Source organism: Scomber japonicus, chromosome 4 (genome assembly GCF_027409825.1).
Source record: "Scomber japonicus isolate fScoJap1 chromosome 4, fScoJap1.pri, whole genome shotgun sequence".
Lineage (NCBI taxonomy): Eukaryota > Metazoa > Chordata > Actinopteri > Scombriformes > Scombridae > Scomber > Scomber japonicus.
The window spans coordinates 29752126-29767243 of NC_070581.1; the positions used below are offsets into that span (position 1 = coordinate 29752126).

At 38.7% G+C, this 15118-nt stretch overlaps 1 protein-coding gene across 2 annotated transcripts; it reads right to left on the reverse strand.

The window, feature by feature from the left end:
• Window positions 1-603: 603 nt before the first annotated feature.
• bcas1 (brain enriched myelin associated protein 1) lies at window positions 604-7859 on the reverse strand. 2 transcript variants are annotated; one of them, XM_053317514.1, is made up of 7 exons: window positions 7617-7859; window positions 6537-6596; window positions 6125-6160; window positions 5554-5772; window positions 1987-2112; window positions 1232-1447; window positions 604-772 (listed from the first exon to the last, which is right to left on the reverse strand). In XM_053317514.1, the coding sequence occupies exons 1-7, from the start codon at window positions 7635-7637 to the stop codon at window positions 692-694; spliced, it is 759 nt and encodes a 252-aa protein (XP_053173489.1). In that variant the 5' UTR covers window positions 7638-7859; the 3' UTR covers window positions 604-691. The 2 variants fall into 2 exon arrangements, with proteins under 2 accessions (XP_053173489.1, XP_053173490.1); XM_053317515.1 differs by lacking the exons at window positions 6125-6160; window positions 6537-6596.
• Between the last annotated feature and the right edge of the window lie 7259 nt (window positions 7860-15118).

Consider the following 15118-nt stretch of genomic DNA (forward strand, 5'->3'; position numbering starts at 1 on the left):
GCAGTGTGTTACATAAACATGCTGCTCTTATCAGAACAGATCTATCGTGGTGCTTTTAATTTTTAGTGTCATACAAATTTAAGTACCCATTTTAAAATCATTTCATATTAACCTCTGAGAGTTGCCACAACTGCATGATTTTTCTGGCATGAACTGAAAAAATATAACCTATACGACACATGTTTTAAAAAAAAAAATGTTTCAGACAAATTAATTGCTAAAAGCTAAGCGTGGCACTGTATATTGCATAAGCCCAGTTTGTTAGGTTGCAAGAACAGAAAGAAGTCACATTAAATGTCTGTAGAAAAGGCTTCACTCTTCTCACATTGCTATATTTGTCAAGACATTTGTATGATCAAAAATATATATATATCTTGACAACAAGACCATCATGTAAACCTCTGACTATTTCAAACCTGCACGTGTTCAACTACCTGACCACTGTTCCTCTTTTTCACACCTTTTCACTTGCTCTAATCCTTCTAGCGACCTTTCTTTTTCATATAGTAACTACTAAACAGTAACAAAAACAAGAAAAAAGTGTCGTTAAAGTAATTCAATAGGGGTTGAAAGGTTGATATGAGAGAGAAAGAGAGAGAAAGAGAGAGAGAGAGATACAGTAAAGATTGAGTAAGAGCAAGAACAAGAGAAAGGGGGTCTGTACAGGAAAATGTCAGTGTTGGTTTTGGTTTCATTTGGCCTTCTCAGCTGTTGGAGCAACAACCGCTGGCTCTGTCTGGACGCCGGCATCTGTAGAGTGACGTTTCTGACCCTGCAGTTTTAAACAGACACAACCCATAAATGTTTATTTGTCACAGTATCTATCTCTTTTCATCTATGTCATGCCATGCTAAAGTTGAACTAACCCATTATTTATGTTGAGTCTCATAAAAGTCTTATTCATTTTGCTAGTTGTGGGAAGCAATTTCTTTTTTTTGTTTGTTTGTTTGTTTCTAAAAGTACCTCTTCAACAAGCTTAATGCTTTATTTCACTTGTATCATTTCACTAAACTGCATTGATTGCAACACTGCATGGAATGTGTGTCATGTGAACTAGGTTACACAGAGGACACAATTCTTATTATATGCAGTAAAGAAAGGCTCACAGCTTTAGTTGCTGCTGCCATCTAGTGGTGAGATAACGCTATAACAGGCCATTCAAAAAAACAAGCCTACAAAATATCACATCTCTGCTCCAGAAGTCTAGGGTTTAAAGTCTTAATATCCATACCAGATTTTTAAAGAACAGATGGATGGAGTTCCTTTTCTCCAGTTTTTTGGGTCCTTTGGCTGCATCATCTCCAGCTTGGGCATCTGAGGCTGGTTTGTTATCTACAGCGGCCTCAGATGACTTGGCTGCTGCTTTAGGTTCATCTTTGGCTTTTACTGTCTGAGCTGCCTCTGCTCCTGCAGCTGGGGCTGGGGTCGGCTTCTTGGGTTCATCAGCCTGAGAGTGTCGAGGGCACATAATGAAAAGCTCAATTATTCCAGAGAGCAACTGAGGATGCAGCATCTGCGTGGTTATATAACAATGTTTTATGCGCTCCAGTCATTAGATGGATTTGAGATGACATCAGATGTAAAATTTGAAGTGACATTAACATGTACATCTGCTGTTAGGACCCAGTCTTAATCAGTCTTAATGATTGCAGCATTATGAGGGATGATCACAGAAGCATTGAAATGCGTTGTTATGACTTTCAAAGATAATAATAAATGGTGAAACCATACCGGATGTAATTAATGAAATTACACAGTTTAATAATACATCTATTCTCATTAGGCAGTTTTACTGTATTTACCACTCCAGTAGCTTTCCGGAGAAGCCGAACTCCACTTGTGGAGGCTGCCTGGACTTTTGTGGTCATGTTGTCTAACAGTACCTCAAATTCACATTAATCTGTTATTCTAAGTCCACCACATTTGACACACAAATATTTTCAGATATTTTAAGGTCTATTAAGGATTAAATAAATAGGTCCTTACTTTAGGTTTGAAGAAAGATAAGAAGGATGATGATTTTGCGGCTAATTTCTTGTCTTCCTGGACAGGCGGTGGCGGTTCTGGTTTCGCAGCAGCCTCCAGAGTGCTGGCTTTTGAGGGATCCACCTTCTTTTATCAAAACAGGAGAGAGGAAAATACACATCATGAGCTATTTACAAATTAAAGACATGAGGCCCACCATCATGAAGCTGAGAGAGTAAGAGCAAGAGCTGCCACCTGAAAGTGAAAGAGAAAGTATCAAGGATCAGAGCTGACAGGAGGCAGAAAAATCAGTCAAGACAAGACCCTGACCCTGTAAGGATTAAGAACCCCACAGCATGACGGACAAAATAAAGGAAGGTACTTTTCTGTAGAAAGAGAAGAAAGTAGGAAAATTAATGATTCTGAGATTGTCCTTATTTAGTTCAACATCTTGGGAAATATGCATATTTGCTTCCTTGTAAAGAGTTACATGATAAACCATATCAATATTTTTATATATATATTTTACAATATATAACATGTTTAGAGGTGCTGGGAGTCCGATTTTGTTACCGTTAGACAGAGCTAGCTACCGTCATATATAACAAACACATATAAGAGTGGTAGCAATCTTCTTATCTTACAGTAGCCAAGGAAGCAAATAAGCATTTCACAAAATGCTGAATTCCTTTACCTCGTCTACTTCAGCTTCTACCACTGGTTGTGCTACCGCAGCTACTGCTTCCACCGTCTGCAGGGAAGAAAAGTTAAATGTTCTCCCGTCAAATCAAATGCGGTAAGAAAAATCTTGTCCTTTTTAAATAAGTAGTTCAACATCATGTGAAATATGCATATTTGTTTCCTTGCCAAGAGTTAGATGATACACCATATCAATATTTGTCTTTTAAATATAAACCAACATGTGCATTTTAGCGTAGCCTAGCATAAAGACTGGAGACATCTAGTGGAGCTCCACCCAAAGGTTAAAAAAAAAGCCCGCCGGCACCTGTAAAGCTAACATGTTATGTCTTGTTTGTTTAATACACAAGAAATCAAAGTGTAAAAATTGAAATTGTAGTTTAACAAGATGTAACATGTTAAATAGTGAGCTTAAGAGGTGCTAGTAGGCCGATTTTGTTACCCTTAAACATAACCAGGCTAGCCGTTTACCCCCATTTCCATTCATTATGCTAAGCTAAGCTAACTGCCTCCAAGCTGTTCCTTCATGTACACACACATGAGAGTATCAATCTTTTTTCTTCTAACATTAGCCAGGAAAGCAAATAAGCATACATTATTTCCTTTAATTTACCTCAGCTTCTACTACTGGCTGTGGTACCTCTTCCACCGTCTGCAGGGAAGGAAAAGTTATTTGTTTTCCAATCAAGAAATGCAATAAATTATGCGCTGCCTTCCTTTGTCATGATGGAAATTATACACCAGTTGGGCATAGTGTGATTACACATGTTAACAAATGAGTGGAGTGATTAATCAAAACTTTAAAAATAGCTGTTTTGTTTTGTTTTTTTCCTCGATTGTATGAGTTTACTGAAACGAATTAAAGTGGTACGACATAATATTTGTAACATTTGGAACAACACCATGTCAGACTTGTCTGTAGAGCAAAGAAAATTAAGAATTAATATTCCCGAGCACTTCCTGCTGATTTACCTGCTGCTCTACAACAGTCTGTGCCACCTCCCCTGCTGTCTCCTGAGGTTCAACCTCATTTTCTCTCTGAGCAAATGCAAATGAGTCAGAACATATAAAAAGGAAGAAACGCAATGTAAATTAGAGCAACGTGATGTGATATAATCAGGATCAGCAGTATGCTCCACTCCCTAAAAATAAAAAATGAAAGACAACCCCAAGATTGAGTTCTCCATTGATTTACCTGGACTTCTACAACTGGCTGTGCCGCCTCCTCTGGTGTCTCCTGCAGAATAAAACTGTTTTTTTATTCTGAAGTGATGCAAATGAAGATGAAAATGTAAAATTCATGTCTGTTATGAACACAGCTGTGATCCTTGAAAAGGCAATAATGTCTGTGTATACTCAGGTGATGATTCAGTTCAAAGTTGAGACCTTCTGTGCTATTGAAAGGTTTTCTGAGTATCTGCTCAAATCAAGTGCATGCAGATTCAAGTTCTCATCAGAATACATGAATGAAAAATTCCCTGAATACAGCTGAGGAGATTGAGCACACTCGCCAGTTTACCTGTGAATCAACAACTTGCTGCACTGCTATTTCTATAGCAGGTTGTTCTGGCTCCATGTTTTTCTGCAGGACAGTGAAGGAATTCTTAGTGTGAGTAAAAGCCAACAAGACAGAAAGGAAATGTCCTAAAAAAACACATGAAAAGCATTTATTATGAAATGATTAATATGTTATCATGGCAATGAATGCGGACTAATCTGAGCTGATAAAAGGAACAGTTTGACATTTTGGGAACAACTTATTCACACTCTTATCAAGAGTTAGAAGAGAGGATTGATACCACCCTCATGTATGTGCACACACTATGGAGCCAGGAGGCGATTACTTTAGCTCAGCATAAAGACTGAGAGTAGGGAAACACCTGATCCTCTCCAAACTTCACAAATATGCCTACCAGCCCCTCTAAATCTCACCATTAAAAGATTGTATTTCATTTCTTTACTTCATATACACTGTTTTGGCAACCATCGGCGGGGCGTTGTCATTTCCTATAGTTTCAGTTGGTTGCTTGGCAACCTCACGGTAGTGACTAGACAAATTATCACAAAGTCCAAATTAAACAAACGAGCTCACATGTTAAATAGTGAGCTGTAGATCTTAGTGTGAAATTTGGACAGGGCCAGGTTGGCTGTTTCACCCTGCCTCCAGTCTTTACGCTGAGCTAAGCTAATCAGCTCCATACATAGTACACAGTCTTGAGAGCAATATTGATCTTCTTCTTTATCTCATGTAAATATACAAGCAAAAAGGTCTATTTCCCAAAACGTCAACCTAATTTTTAAATTGAAATGAAGCACTAATGCCATTGGTGATGATTTATCACAGAAATATGGACCATGGTAGAAACAGGGATGCAGATTTGAGGTTTTGTTACCAGTGAAACCTTTTGACCAAAGTCACACCATTATTCCATGTCTAATTGAGGAGTAACATATTCGAAAGTGAACAACAAAAACATTTGTGATTCTCGTGCATGAGTTTCAATACAAAGTTTCAGTACAGAGCAAACACTATACAACTGCTACTGGTTCCAGTTAGGAAACAGCAAATGCTTCAGTTTCTGCCACCTCCAGACAAAACAGCTCTTGTTCAGTTAGTAAGAGGATGAGCCATTGTCAGTTTGAGAATATGATAATCTACTGTACCACTGCTGCAGTCCTAGCCGGGGCATTGGCTCCACTTGCCGAAGCACCCTTTTCTTTGGTTGCCTTGAAACCTAGCAGTACCTCAAATTCACATACAGTACGTTTCACACTACGTTATAAATCTAACACACACTTCCTGAAAGTACATAAAGTAATGATCCTGTAAAATTAGCGATTTTATTTTGCAATCTGCAATTACGGACGATTTTTGGGGGAGGTTTTTACCTTTGAGCGGAAGAATCTGCTCAGTGTATCTTTGGCTGATTTTCCTTTTGAGGACTCGGGTTCCTTTGCAGCAGCTTTTGGCTCTTCTTTTGGTGTGGGTTTTGCAGGTTTGGCAGCTGATTCTGCTTTGACCTCCATTTTTGGTGGCTCTGGAGGAGGTGGTGGTGGGATAGACATTCCTTTGGGTGCAGCTGCAGGTGGATCAGACACTTGCGCAACCTATTCATTGACAGAGAGTTAGAATGATAATTTGCTATTTGCTGGATGATATTTGCAAAGTGTCCACGCATGTACCTTTGTGCATCCAACAAATTTTAGGATATACAATGTCAAATTTAGGTGAGATATGATAAGATAAATGCAAGGCAGTGATCATTCAGAAAGTTTTCATCCCACTGCAACAAAGCTGTAACTTAGGATGTAAAATGTAGCATTAGCAGCTAAAGTTAGATTAAATAATGTTATTTTCTGGGACTTAACAGAACCCAAAAATGTACATAATGTGCCTTTATAGTGCATTGCAAGTTCTGCTACTTTTCAAATTAAGACACTTTATAGGCAATGTGCTCACAGTAGTGGTTGGCTCTGGCTCGGCCTCCTTCTGGGACCATTTGGCAACCCAAAAAAAAGGCAGCAGTTAGAGAAAAGAAAAGTTAAAATGAAGCAAACAAAGATAGGCAAAAAGCTTGTTTACATATCCTGTAATATAAATGCTTTGACGTTTTGGTCCATTAGAAATAAAATGCATTGTTTTGGAAGCAAAAAATACAATCTATTCAAGCAAGAAAGAGAACTGAAACAACCCATTAAAATTATCTGCATTTCCCAAACCAACAGCCTGTGTTTAGTGGTCAGTCCCTAACATTACTGAATTCACTGATATAGCTCTAAAAAATAAATATGAGTATCAAACAATAGAGAGAAAATCAAATATAGTACTTGCATGAGTTATGCATTTAATATATTTTATATGTGATGGTCACCTGCTCTTTTGTGGCATCAGGGGTAGCTGTTTCCTTTTTGGATGTTTTAGTGGGAGTCACCTGTGCAACAAGGGAAGGAAAATGAACTTTGTCTCAATTAATTGAGCTAAGTAAAATACCTAACCTTCAGATGTTAAATGTATAAGCATGGAGCATTATGTTATTTCATGTAGCTGGCAATAAAGCTGCAGTATAAAGCGTTCAAAATAAGAGGATATAGTTGATGTAACAGGAACAGAAAAATAATTATTTAGATAAAACAGAGGCCTTTCATGAATGCAGACATAGGCCTTTATGATAAGCTAACTGAGGCAAACAGAGTCCACACTGAGGTGCCTGACAGAGCACATACAGTACATGCGCTGTCATTGTGACAGCTATTGTGCTCCGGCGATGGCGTAGGCCTGCCCTCGCTCTATCTTCACAAATCTCAACTTCCAACTGCACAGGCCTCCCTTGTGAGCTCACACTATGGGCCGAACAATAGGCCACCACATTCCCGCATGTTCAAAGACTTGATTAGCATGGGGCAAGGGCAATGGTAACTCTTTAAAACGGCATGAGTCCAAAAGACAGCATGATGAAGAGGAAAAACAATAGCTTCTTGTAGTCTTGAAGGTCTTGAAGGTCTTCCATCAAGCACAGTCATCATGGCAGAATTTGTTATGGATCCCTTTAATGCCAGTAAACCAGCTTTTTACAATCTCCTATTTTTACATGCCTCCACACAATATAAGAGGAATCACAAACAGACCAGTCACATTTTAAGCACTCGCCTGTTGAAGTCTAATTAATTATCACTGATCTCCACTTTATCAGGAAAATTACCAAACATCTTGGCCTCAGTGAGGCTTTAAACAATAATTAGCACACACATTAACTTCATTTAGCTGTTTACTGTTTAAGCAGATGTTTGCCTTCAGTAACCATCAGATAATAATAAGGGTGAAAATGTTTTTACTTTTGATTACAGCAATTCTCTGAATTAATTTTAAAGCAGCATTGACACTCGAATTTTACATGAGAAGCAACAACAAATAAACCACTCTCCATTTCATTTAGTCAAACTGTGTCACTTACTAGTGTTTTGAAGAAGTTCATAACTGGATTCTCTTCTTGGATACTCTCCTCTTGGTTTTCCACAGGCTCACTTTTTCTCTCGTCAAGAGGAGCTTTTTCTTCCCCTGGACCAGAGTTTGGCGTCCCTCTTTCTGGCTCAGTTAATGATTCTGGTTCTTGCTTTAGGTCTCCTGCCTCCTATACACCATCACAAAGAATTAGCCTTTGAGAATTACGTTAGAGCAGTGAGGCTGATATGCAAGCAGTGAGTGTCTTAATCGCAGCATTGAGATGGGAGCGCAATTCCAACCATGCCTCAGCCTACTCGGGGCATTGTCAACAATCACCCTTTTATTAATGTGTGTGTCCCACCCCTCACTCATTGATATTCAACAATGTGTGAGAGTTATGCCCTGAGAAATGTCAGGAAACTCAAATACCTTGCTATGTACTGATGGTGAGTATATTTAAAATACTCAACTCCCCAAACCGGATTTAGAGATTATTTTGTTGCTTCAATGTGTGAATATTAATTTATGGTTTTATACGTATTCCTTTCTGACATTATATTAAATCACTACTTCACTTTTTTTTGTGAAAGCAAGGATTATTTATCACCAAACAGATCATGAATATGTGAAACATGAACAAAGCCATGGATAAAGAAATGCAAGCTGTAAATTCAGGGTTTCATTTTTTATTTTATTGGAAAATGTTTCAGCACTTTAAAATGTGAGCTTTTGAGATGATGATACATACAAAACGGATTATTACAAAACAGAAATCATTTTACAATCCAGGTGTAATCACAATTACATGACAAATGAGGTAGATAAATGTTCTTCATTACAAAACCTGTAACATTTCACTGCTGCTCTGTCTTTGGAGCCATGTGGATGTTAACAGTAATACTATATGTGATGATATCGCTAAACCACCACCACCTAGCTGATGTGCTGATTCTTCAACAATTGATGCACATGCTGACTACAACTTAACAAGTACAGCTTCCATGTTTTCCTGTTGGTCTGGACTTGGGACAGTTGAGTTCACACTTGATTCATCCTCTGACTTCTCTTCAGCCTCTGTGACGATCTCTGGCGCTCCCTCCTCTGAAGACACAGGGTTAGATTCGACTTCAGCAGCATCCTCTGAAGTGATTTCTTCTACAATGGCCTCGACACATGCTGCCATCATTTTACAATCCAGGTGTAATCACAATTACATGACACATGAGGTAGATAAATGTTCTTCATTACAAAACCTGTAACATTTCACTGCTGCTCTGTCTTTGGAGCCACGTGGATGTTAACAGTAATACTATTTTTTGGTGATGATATCGCTAAATCACCACCACCTAGCTGATGTGCTGATTCTTCAACAACTGATGCACATGTTGACTACAACTTAACAAGTACAGCTTCCATGTTTTCCTGTTGGTCTGGACTTGGGACTGTTGAGTTCACACTTGATTCATCCTCTGACTTCTCTTCAGGCTGTGTGACGATCTCTGCCGCTCCCTCCTCTGAAGACACAGGGTTAGATTCGACTTCGGCAGCATCCTCTGAAGTGATTTCTTCTACAATGGCCTCAACACATGCTGCCACACTCTCTTCTACAGCAGCAATTTGAGAATTCTCAGAGTTATTCGCAACCGTGGATACAACATTACCCGAATAGTCTGTTTCGTATGTCAACACTTCTGTAAAGTAATCTTCAGTTGTATCGTAGATTACCACTATCATGTTGGTTTTTGGTTGTTGCTCAAGAAGGCTCGCACTGTCTTCCACTGCCTCTTCGGACACAACAGGACTAGTTTCCAAGACTTCCACAGCAAAAACAGATGGAGTAGCCGCCTCTTTATCAGCATCTTGTGACAAAACTTCAGCTAGGGTGACATTTTCTTCTACATCAGGCTCCTCTGTGGCTTCCATTGGTGGCTCATCTTCAGATATTTGTTGTCCTGCCACGTCACTTTCTTCCACAAGTTCCTCAAAAATTACAACTTCTACAGCAGTATATGTTTCTTGGACAGCAGTGTCTTCGTCAACACTTTGTGGCACTGCTTCAAAGTCAATTAATAAAGCTTGTTTAACCTCCTCCTTCATCTCTTCAGCAACTATCTCATCTTTGGATTGGATAATTGATGCTAACCCAGGCTCCTCAGGAATGGTAGGACCTGCAGTATCTTCGTCAACACTTTGTGGCACTGCTTCAAAGTCAAATAATAAAGCTTGTATAGCTTCCTCCTTCATCTCTTCAGCAACTATCTCATCTTTGGATTGGATAATCGTCTCTACCACAGGCTCCTCAGGAATGGTAGGACTTGCGGTATCTTCGTCAACACTTTGTGGCACTGCTTCAAAGTCAAATAATAAAGCTTGTATAGCTTCCTCCTTCATCTCTTCAGCAACTATCTCATCTTTGTATTGGATAATCATCTCTCCCACAGGCTTCTCAGGAATGGTAGGGCTTGCTTCTTGTTCTGCAGAGAGCGGCACAAACACTGTTGCAGAGAAAAACTCTTCGACCAGAGGGCCGGCATTAGCTGCTGCATGCTCTGGAGGAGTGACGACACTGAGTTGAAGTTGTTGAGAGAGGGCATCAATTGCTACCTCCAGTATCACCTCATTGTATTCTTCTTTGACAAGAGCAGGACTGACTTCTGATTCTTCAACTGTTTCAGGTGCCACTCGAGCTATCACATCTTCACCAACATCAACGTCTGTAATAGTAAGATCAGAAATAGACTGAAGCTTGATTTGAGTTTCTTCAGGATGTTCCTCAATGGTGATAAGCTGATCTTCTTCAGAAGGAGCCTCCACAATGGCCCCTAGTGTGGTAATTTCCTCCTCAGGGCAACTATCACACTTCTTCTCTGAAGGTTCATCGTCAGACACAGGGGTGAGGTTTTCTGATACATCGTCGACTGCTGCAGCGCCATCGGCGGTGACTTCTTCATGGATAGTTTCCATCTTAACTAGAATTTGTGTCTCAAGAGGAACAGCAGGTTCTTCTACAGGCATGTCTTGGTTTTCGGGTGTAGCATTTGGCTCCTCGTAAATAACAAAGATTGTTTCCATCACCTTAGTCACTGGCTCTCCGTCTAGGGAGGGAACGCCATTTGATTCCCCGGCTGCAGGAGTGACAGCATTAGGCTCAGGTTCAGTGGTTTCAATCAGTGCTACATCAGCGGACATGTCTCCAGCTCCTTCACCGTTGTTTTCAGTAATTACTTCATCCACTTGTGGCTCTGGTGTGTTTACAGCAGGGTAGTCACTGGACTCAGAAACAGCAGAGAAAACTGCCTCAATACAATCTGCCACCACTTTGGGAAGGCTGAAAGACACCTCCAGTGGCACACTTTCCTCAATCATATTGTCCTCTGCAGCTGTTTCATCTACAAAATTGGATTCACTTGGGCTCGAGTCTGGTTCTGTGGTGATTTGTGGCTCAACGATGCTGTCTCCCTCAAGATTTAAGTTTTCTATGTGGCTGATTTCAAAACCGTCCGTAACTTCCACCCTCTCCGCTCTGAACAATATATTCTCGTACACATTGTTGTCTATCTCGACCACTTCTGTGATGATGATCCCAGCTGTCTGGTTGTCTGAAGGCTCCTCAATTTCTGTGTCTTCAACTACCTCCTCGGCAATGGAAACAGCAGATACATGTAGTAATTGTTCTTCAGTTGTTGCCGTCTCCATCACAGTGAACTCTTCCACTGGGCTCTCAGTATTAATAGTTGAATCACTGTCATCACCAGTTTGCGTTGAAATATCTGCTTTAGTGTTCATGTCTGTTTGCGTTGATATTTCAACCGTTTGTTGGGGGCATTCAAACTCCTCTCGATGCTCGACGATGATCCCGGCAGCAGCTTCTTCTCCACTTGAATCCGACTCCTTTATCATGAAAATCATCAACATTCACATTTAGATAAAACACAACTGGTGTTTGTTTCTGGGACAAATAACCATGTGCTTGATCACACTCCGTATACACTGAGCCACTATAAAAATAGAAACTCATCTTCATTGAAATACCATGTAGTACAACAGTCCAACAAAAAGATAAATACTTAATTAAAAGAAAAATAGTTTTAATTATCGTTGTCACAGAGGTATTGACTAAACTCTGCATATTTTAGCTTGTGGCACTGTATTGAATTTAATTATATTTTAAGGTGTTTATAACATTTTACTGCTCAATGTTTGTAAAACAGGTGGACAAATATTATAAACACCTCTCAATATAATGCTGCACAATAAGATTACACCAAAAGCCTCAAAATGTACCACAGAATTCAATTTCAGCCATTGTGTCAACGACAATCCCATGTTTTTAAGTGAGGAAGAAGTTATTGCAGGGCTGGTATTGCATTTCATGTTTTTCAGGTCTCTCAGTGATGTAATTGCTTCGTGATTACACAAATTATTTTATTCTCTTTTTGCAATATGACCTTGGAATGGTTTATGCACGGCTAAAAGTGACGCTATTAAGTAAATCAGATTTGAATTTGACTGATTTCAGACAATTTTGGCAGGCAAAAGAGATTATAGCACAACATTAAAAGATAAGGCTGGCTTTCTTATTGTCAACAAATCCTATGAAATTATCTAAATCAACATTGCTTTGGCGTGTCTCTCAGTGATCACAAAACCCATGTCTTTAAAAGCGGGTCATGCATATATATATAAGTATTTAATGAAGCTAAATGATTTCCTTTAAAAAAAAAACGTTACTGAAACAGGAGTAAATAATAATGCTAATTAATAATTTGGAGACTATTTCAGCTGTGGATTTAACATTTAACACATATTACATGTATGTGGGATTGAATCAAGACAAACTACAGTGTGTCTAATGGTAATGAAAGAACATGTCACCACCATGTAATGGTGTAGCTCTTTTGTTCTTTTGTTTTTAAATATATATTTGTTTTAAACCAATGGAGCCTTATGGCAAAGAAGGATAAGATATCATGCTTTAGCTTCACAAATAATACGTCTTATAGGATGAATACATAGTTGGTTTTGAACTTTTCATGGAATTTGCAATAAGTAAATACGAAAATATCACCTTTAAAAATAAACACACTCACCGGCCGTGGATCCGTGGCAGGAACACTTTCATCTGGTTGATCTTTATTTGAGGTCTCTTCTTCTTGAGTGCTCGGGACAGTTGCTGGAATCTCCTCCTTCTGGACAGCGGTGTCAGGGGTTGGACCATCGACATGTTGACTGGCTGATTCGATTATCACATATTCAGTGACTTCAGGATTTAATGATGTGGCCGTGCCATTTTGCAGGATTATGGTCTCAGTGTTAACTGCAAAAAACAAATAATGAGTGATCAAAATGTAAACAAAAGACTTCTACCACCACTCCCACACTGTATGACAGCTCTTCTAATTCATAAATCATCTACTTTATCACATAAAAAGGTGTTGCTGATGGTAAATATCAATGTAGATGTAAATGTTAAGGTCTGTGAATGCAGCACCATGCCTGATTTGTACTTGTGCATTCCACCATGACGTGAATGTGTTAGTCCAAGAAAGTGACATTATCCTTATCTCCAGCATCAGCATTAGCTCTTAAACAAACTTAAGTGTCGGTGAGAATCCGTTCAGCATTACTGTAAGTGTAGGGATACAAACCACCATGACAGGTCGACAGTGTGTGAGACTACGCCTAGAGTTTACTTTGGAAGACTGAAGACACCATCCAGCTGGGAGTTACTGTGTTTACAGAGTATTAGAGGAGTCCAAAGGACTATTCTAACATGTGCATGGGAAGATCAGCTGATATACAGTATATTTCCATAAAGAATACAAGAAAATTTAGAGAACATTTAGGTGTGGAGCATTTAGCTGCTGTTTTTATAGAGGTGTACTTCATTTGTGCCTGAATTTATACATTACACAGTGCTGCTGTGAAGTCATTATCATGAATTCTTTCCCATTAATTTATCTATAAAGAAAATCTCACTCACCATTAGCTGTGACGGTTGTAGAAATGCCATTCACTGTTCCATTTCCAGATATTTTCCCGTTCTATAAAAATAATAATGAAAACAAATATTGGGATGTGCCAGCTCCACAGTTCACAAGGGACTTAGTTTCCAAGAAGACAAATGAATGATTGGAAACCTTGGGGGCTCAAACCTTGGCTCTATGAAGCAAAAAAAATACTGTTCCATGTTCTTCCAAACTGAAGTTACAGGTTTGTTGTGTAATTAGTATAATGTTACCTTCGCTAGCTCTTTGTTCTTGGAGTGCTCGTTCCCCATACTTCTTCCAGTCAAGAAACAGGTTTTTCCAACACAAATTTAACTGGAACAAATTCTGAGACACCAGAAATGTGTTATGTTAGATTGCATTGACGAGCAAAGATATACAGCAAATAAAGTTCAACTTCTTTTGAGTAAATTTGTACATCTGATCATATTACGGCAATGTCTTGACTTCAGTATCATTCAAATATCTTACCTTGTTATGCCTTAAAGTGATCTCCTCCTCAAAAAAACACAACCGGGATAGTGTCACTCCGTCAGAGGGATGGCCTTGCTGCTCCTGCTCAACTGTGTATATAGGCTATTGTTAACATGCTGTTTTATGTGTGCTTTAAAAATGGGTGGGACTGTTTTTTAAGTAATCAATTGGATTTCCTCCAGTCATCCGCCCAACAGAGTGTAGGTGCTTCTCAGTAAAGGCACATGATTAGCTCATGGTAATCTCACTGAAAAAGAAACGATCATAATAAGGTGACGTTATAATCAAGGACACTATGATGAGGCGGTGAAGCTCAGTTTTATTGACAATTGTCACTGGGAAGTAACAGGATGTGCGTTAAGGATACTAGTCCACACTGCCAAAAAAGAAAATATACATGTTTACTCTTACAACCCTGTTGAATTAACCTGGTTATTATAATTTAAAAAACCTGAAGCATTTCATCATTTATTTAATTATGCTAAGTGTGTTATTTTTTAAGATTGAAATCAGCCAATTATTCAAATTAATCAAACTGGCATGCACCTTAAAATATCTATTATATTACCTTGGTGTTATTTGATTTTCTTTTTAAAAAGAAGCTTTTTTGGGGGTTGCAAAGAGCAAGTATCTGCCTCATTATGTTAATTTAAAACAGACAGAGAACTCTGTAATTAAATCATCTCTCTTAAGAGACTTTTACATAGTCTTGTTTAAATGTCTTTAAAGGATTATCAATACCTATCAGAGAGGCATTCAGGGATCAAAGGCAAGCTGACTTTAATCAGCTGATTTCCTTCTTTTTTCTAATTCTTATCTTTGTGTATTATTTGTTGCGTTTGTGAGAAAAAAAAGCCAAGATTAAGCTAAACAAAGCTCCATAACATTCATTGTGTTTTAGTCCTTATTGTTTCTTCTAAACCTCTTTGTGCAGATCAGTCAAATTACACATTATCTGCAGCTGCTGAATAAAAATGTGTTTTAATTGAATGACTTGATCCCAAAATGTGCAGTATTTATTGAAATTATT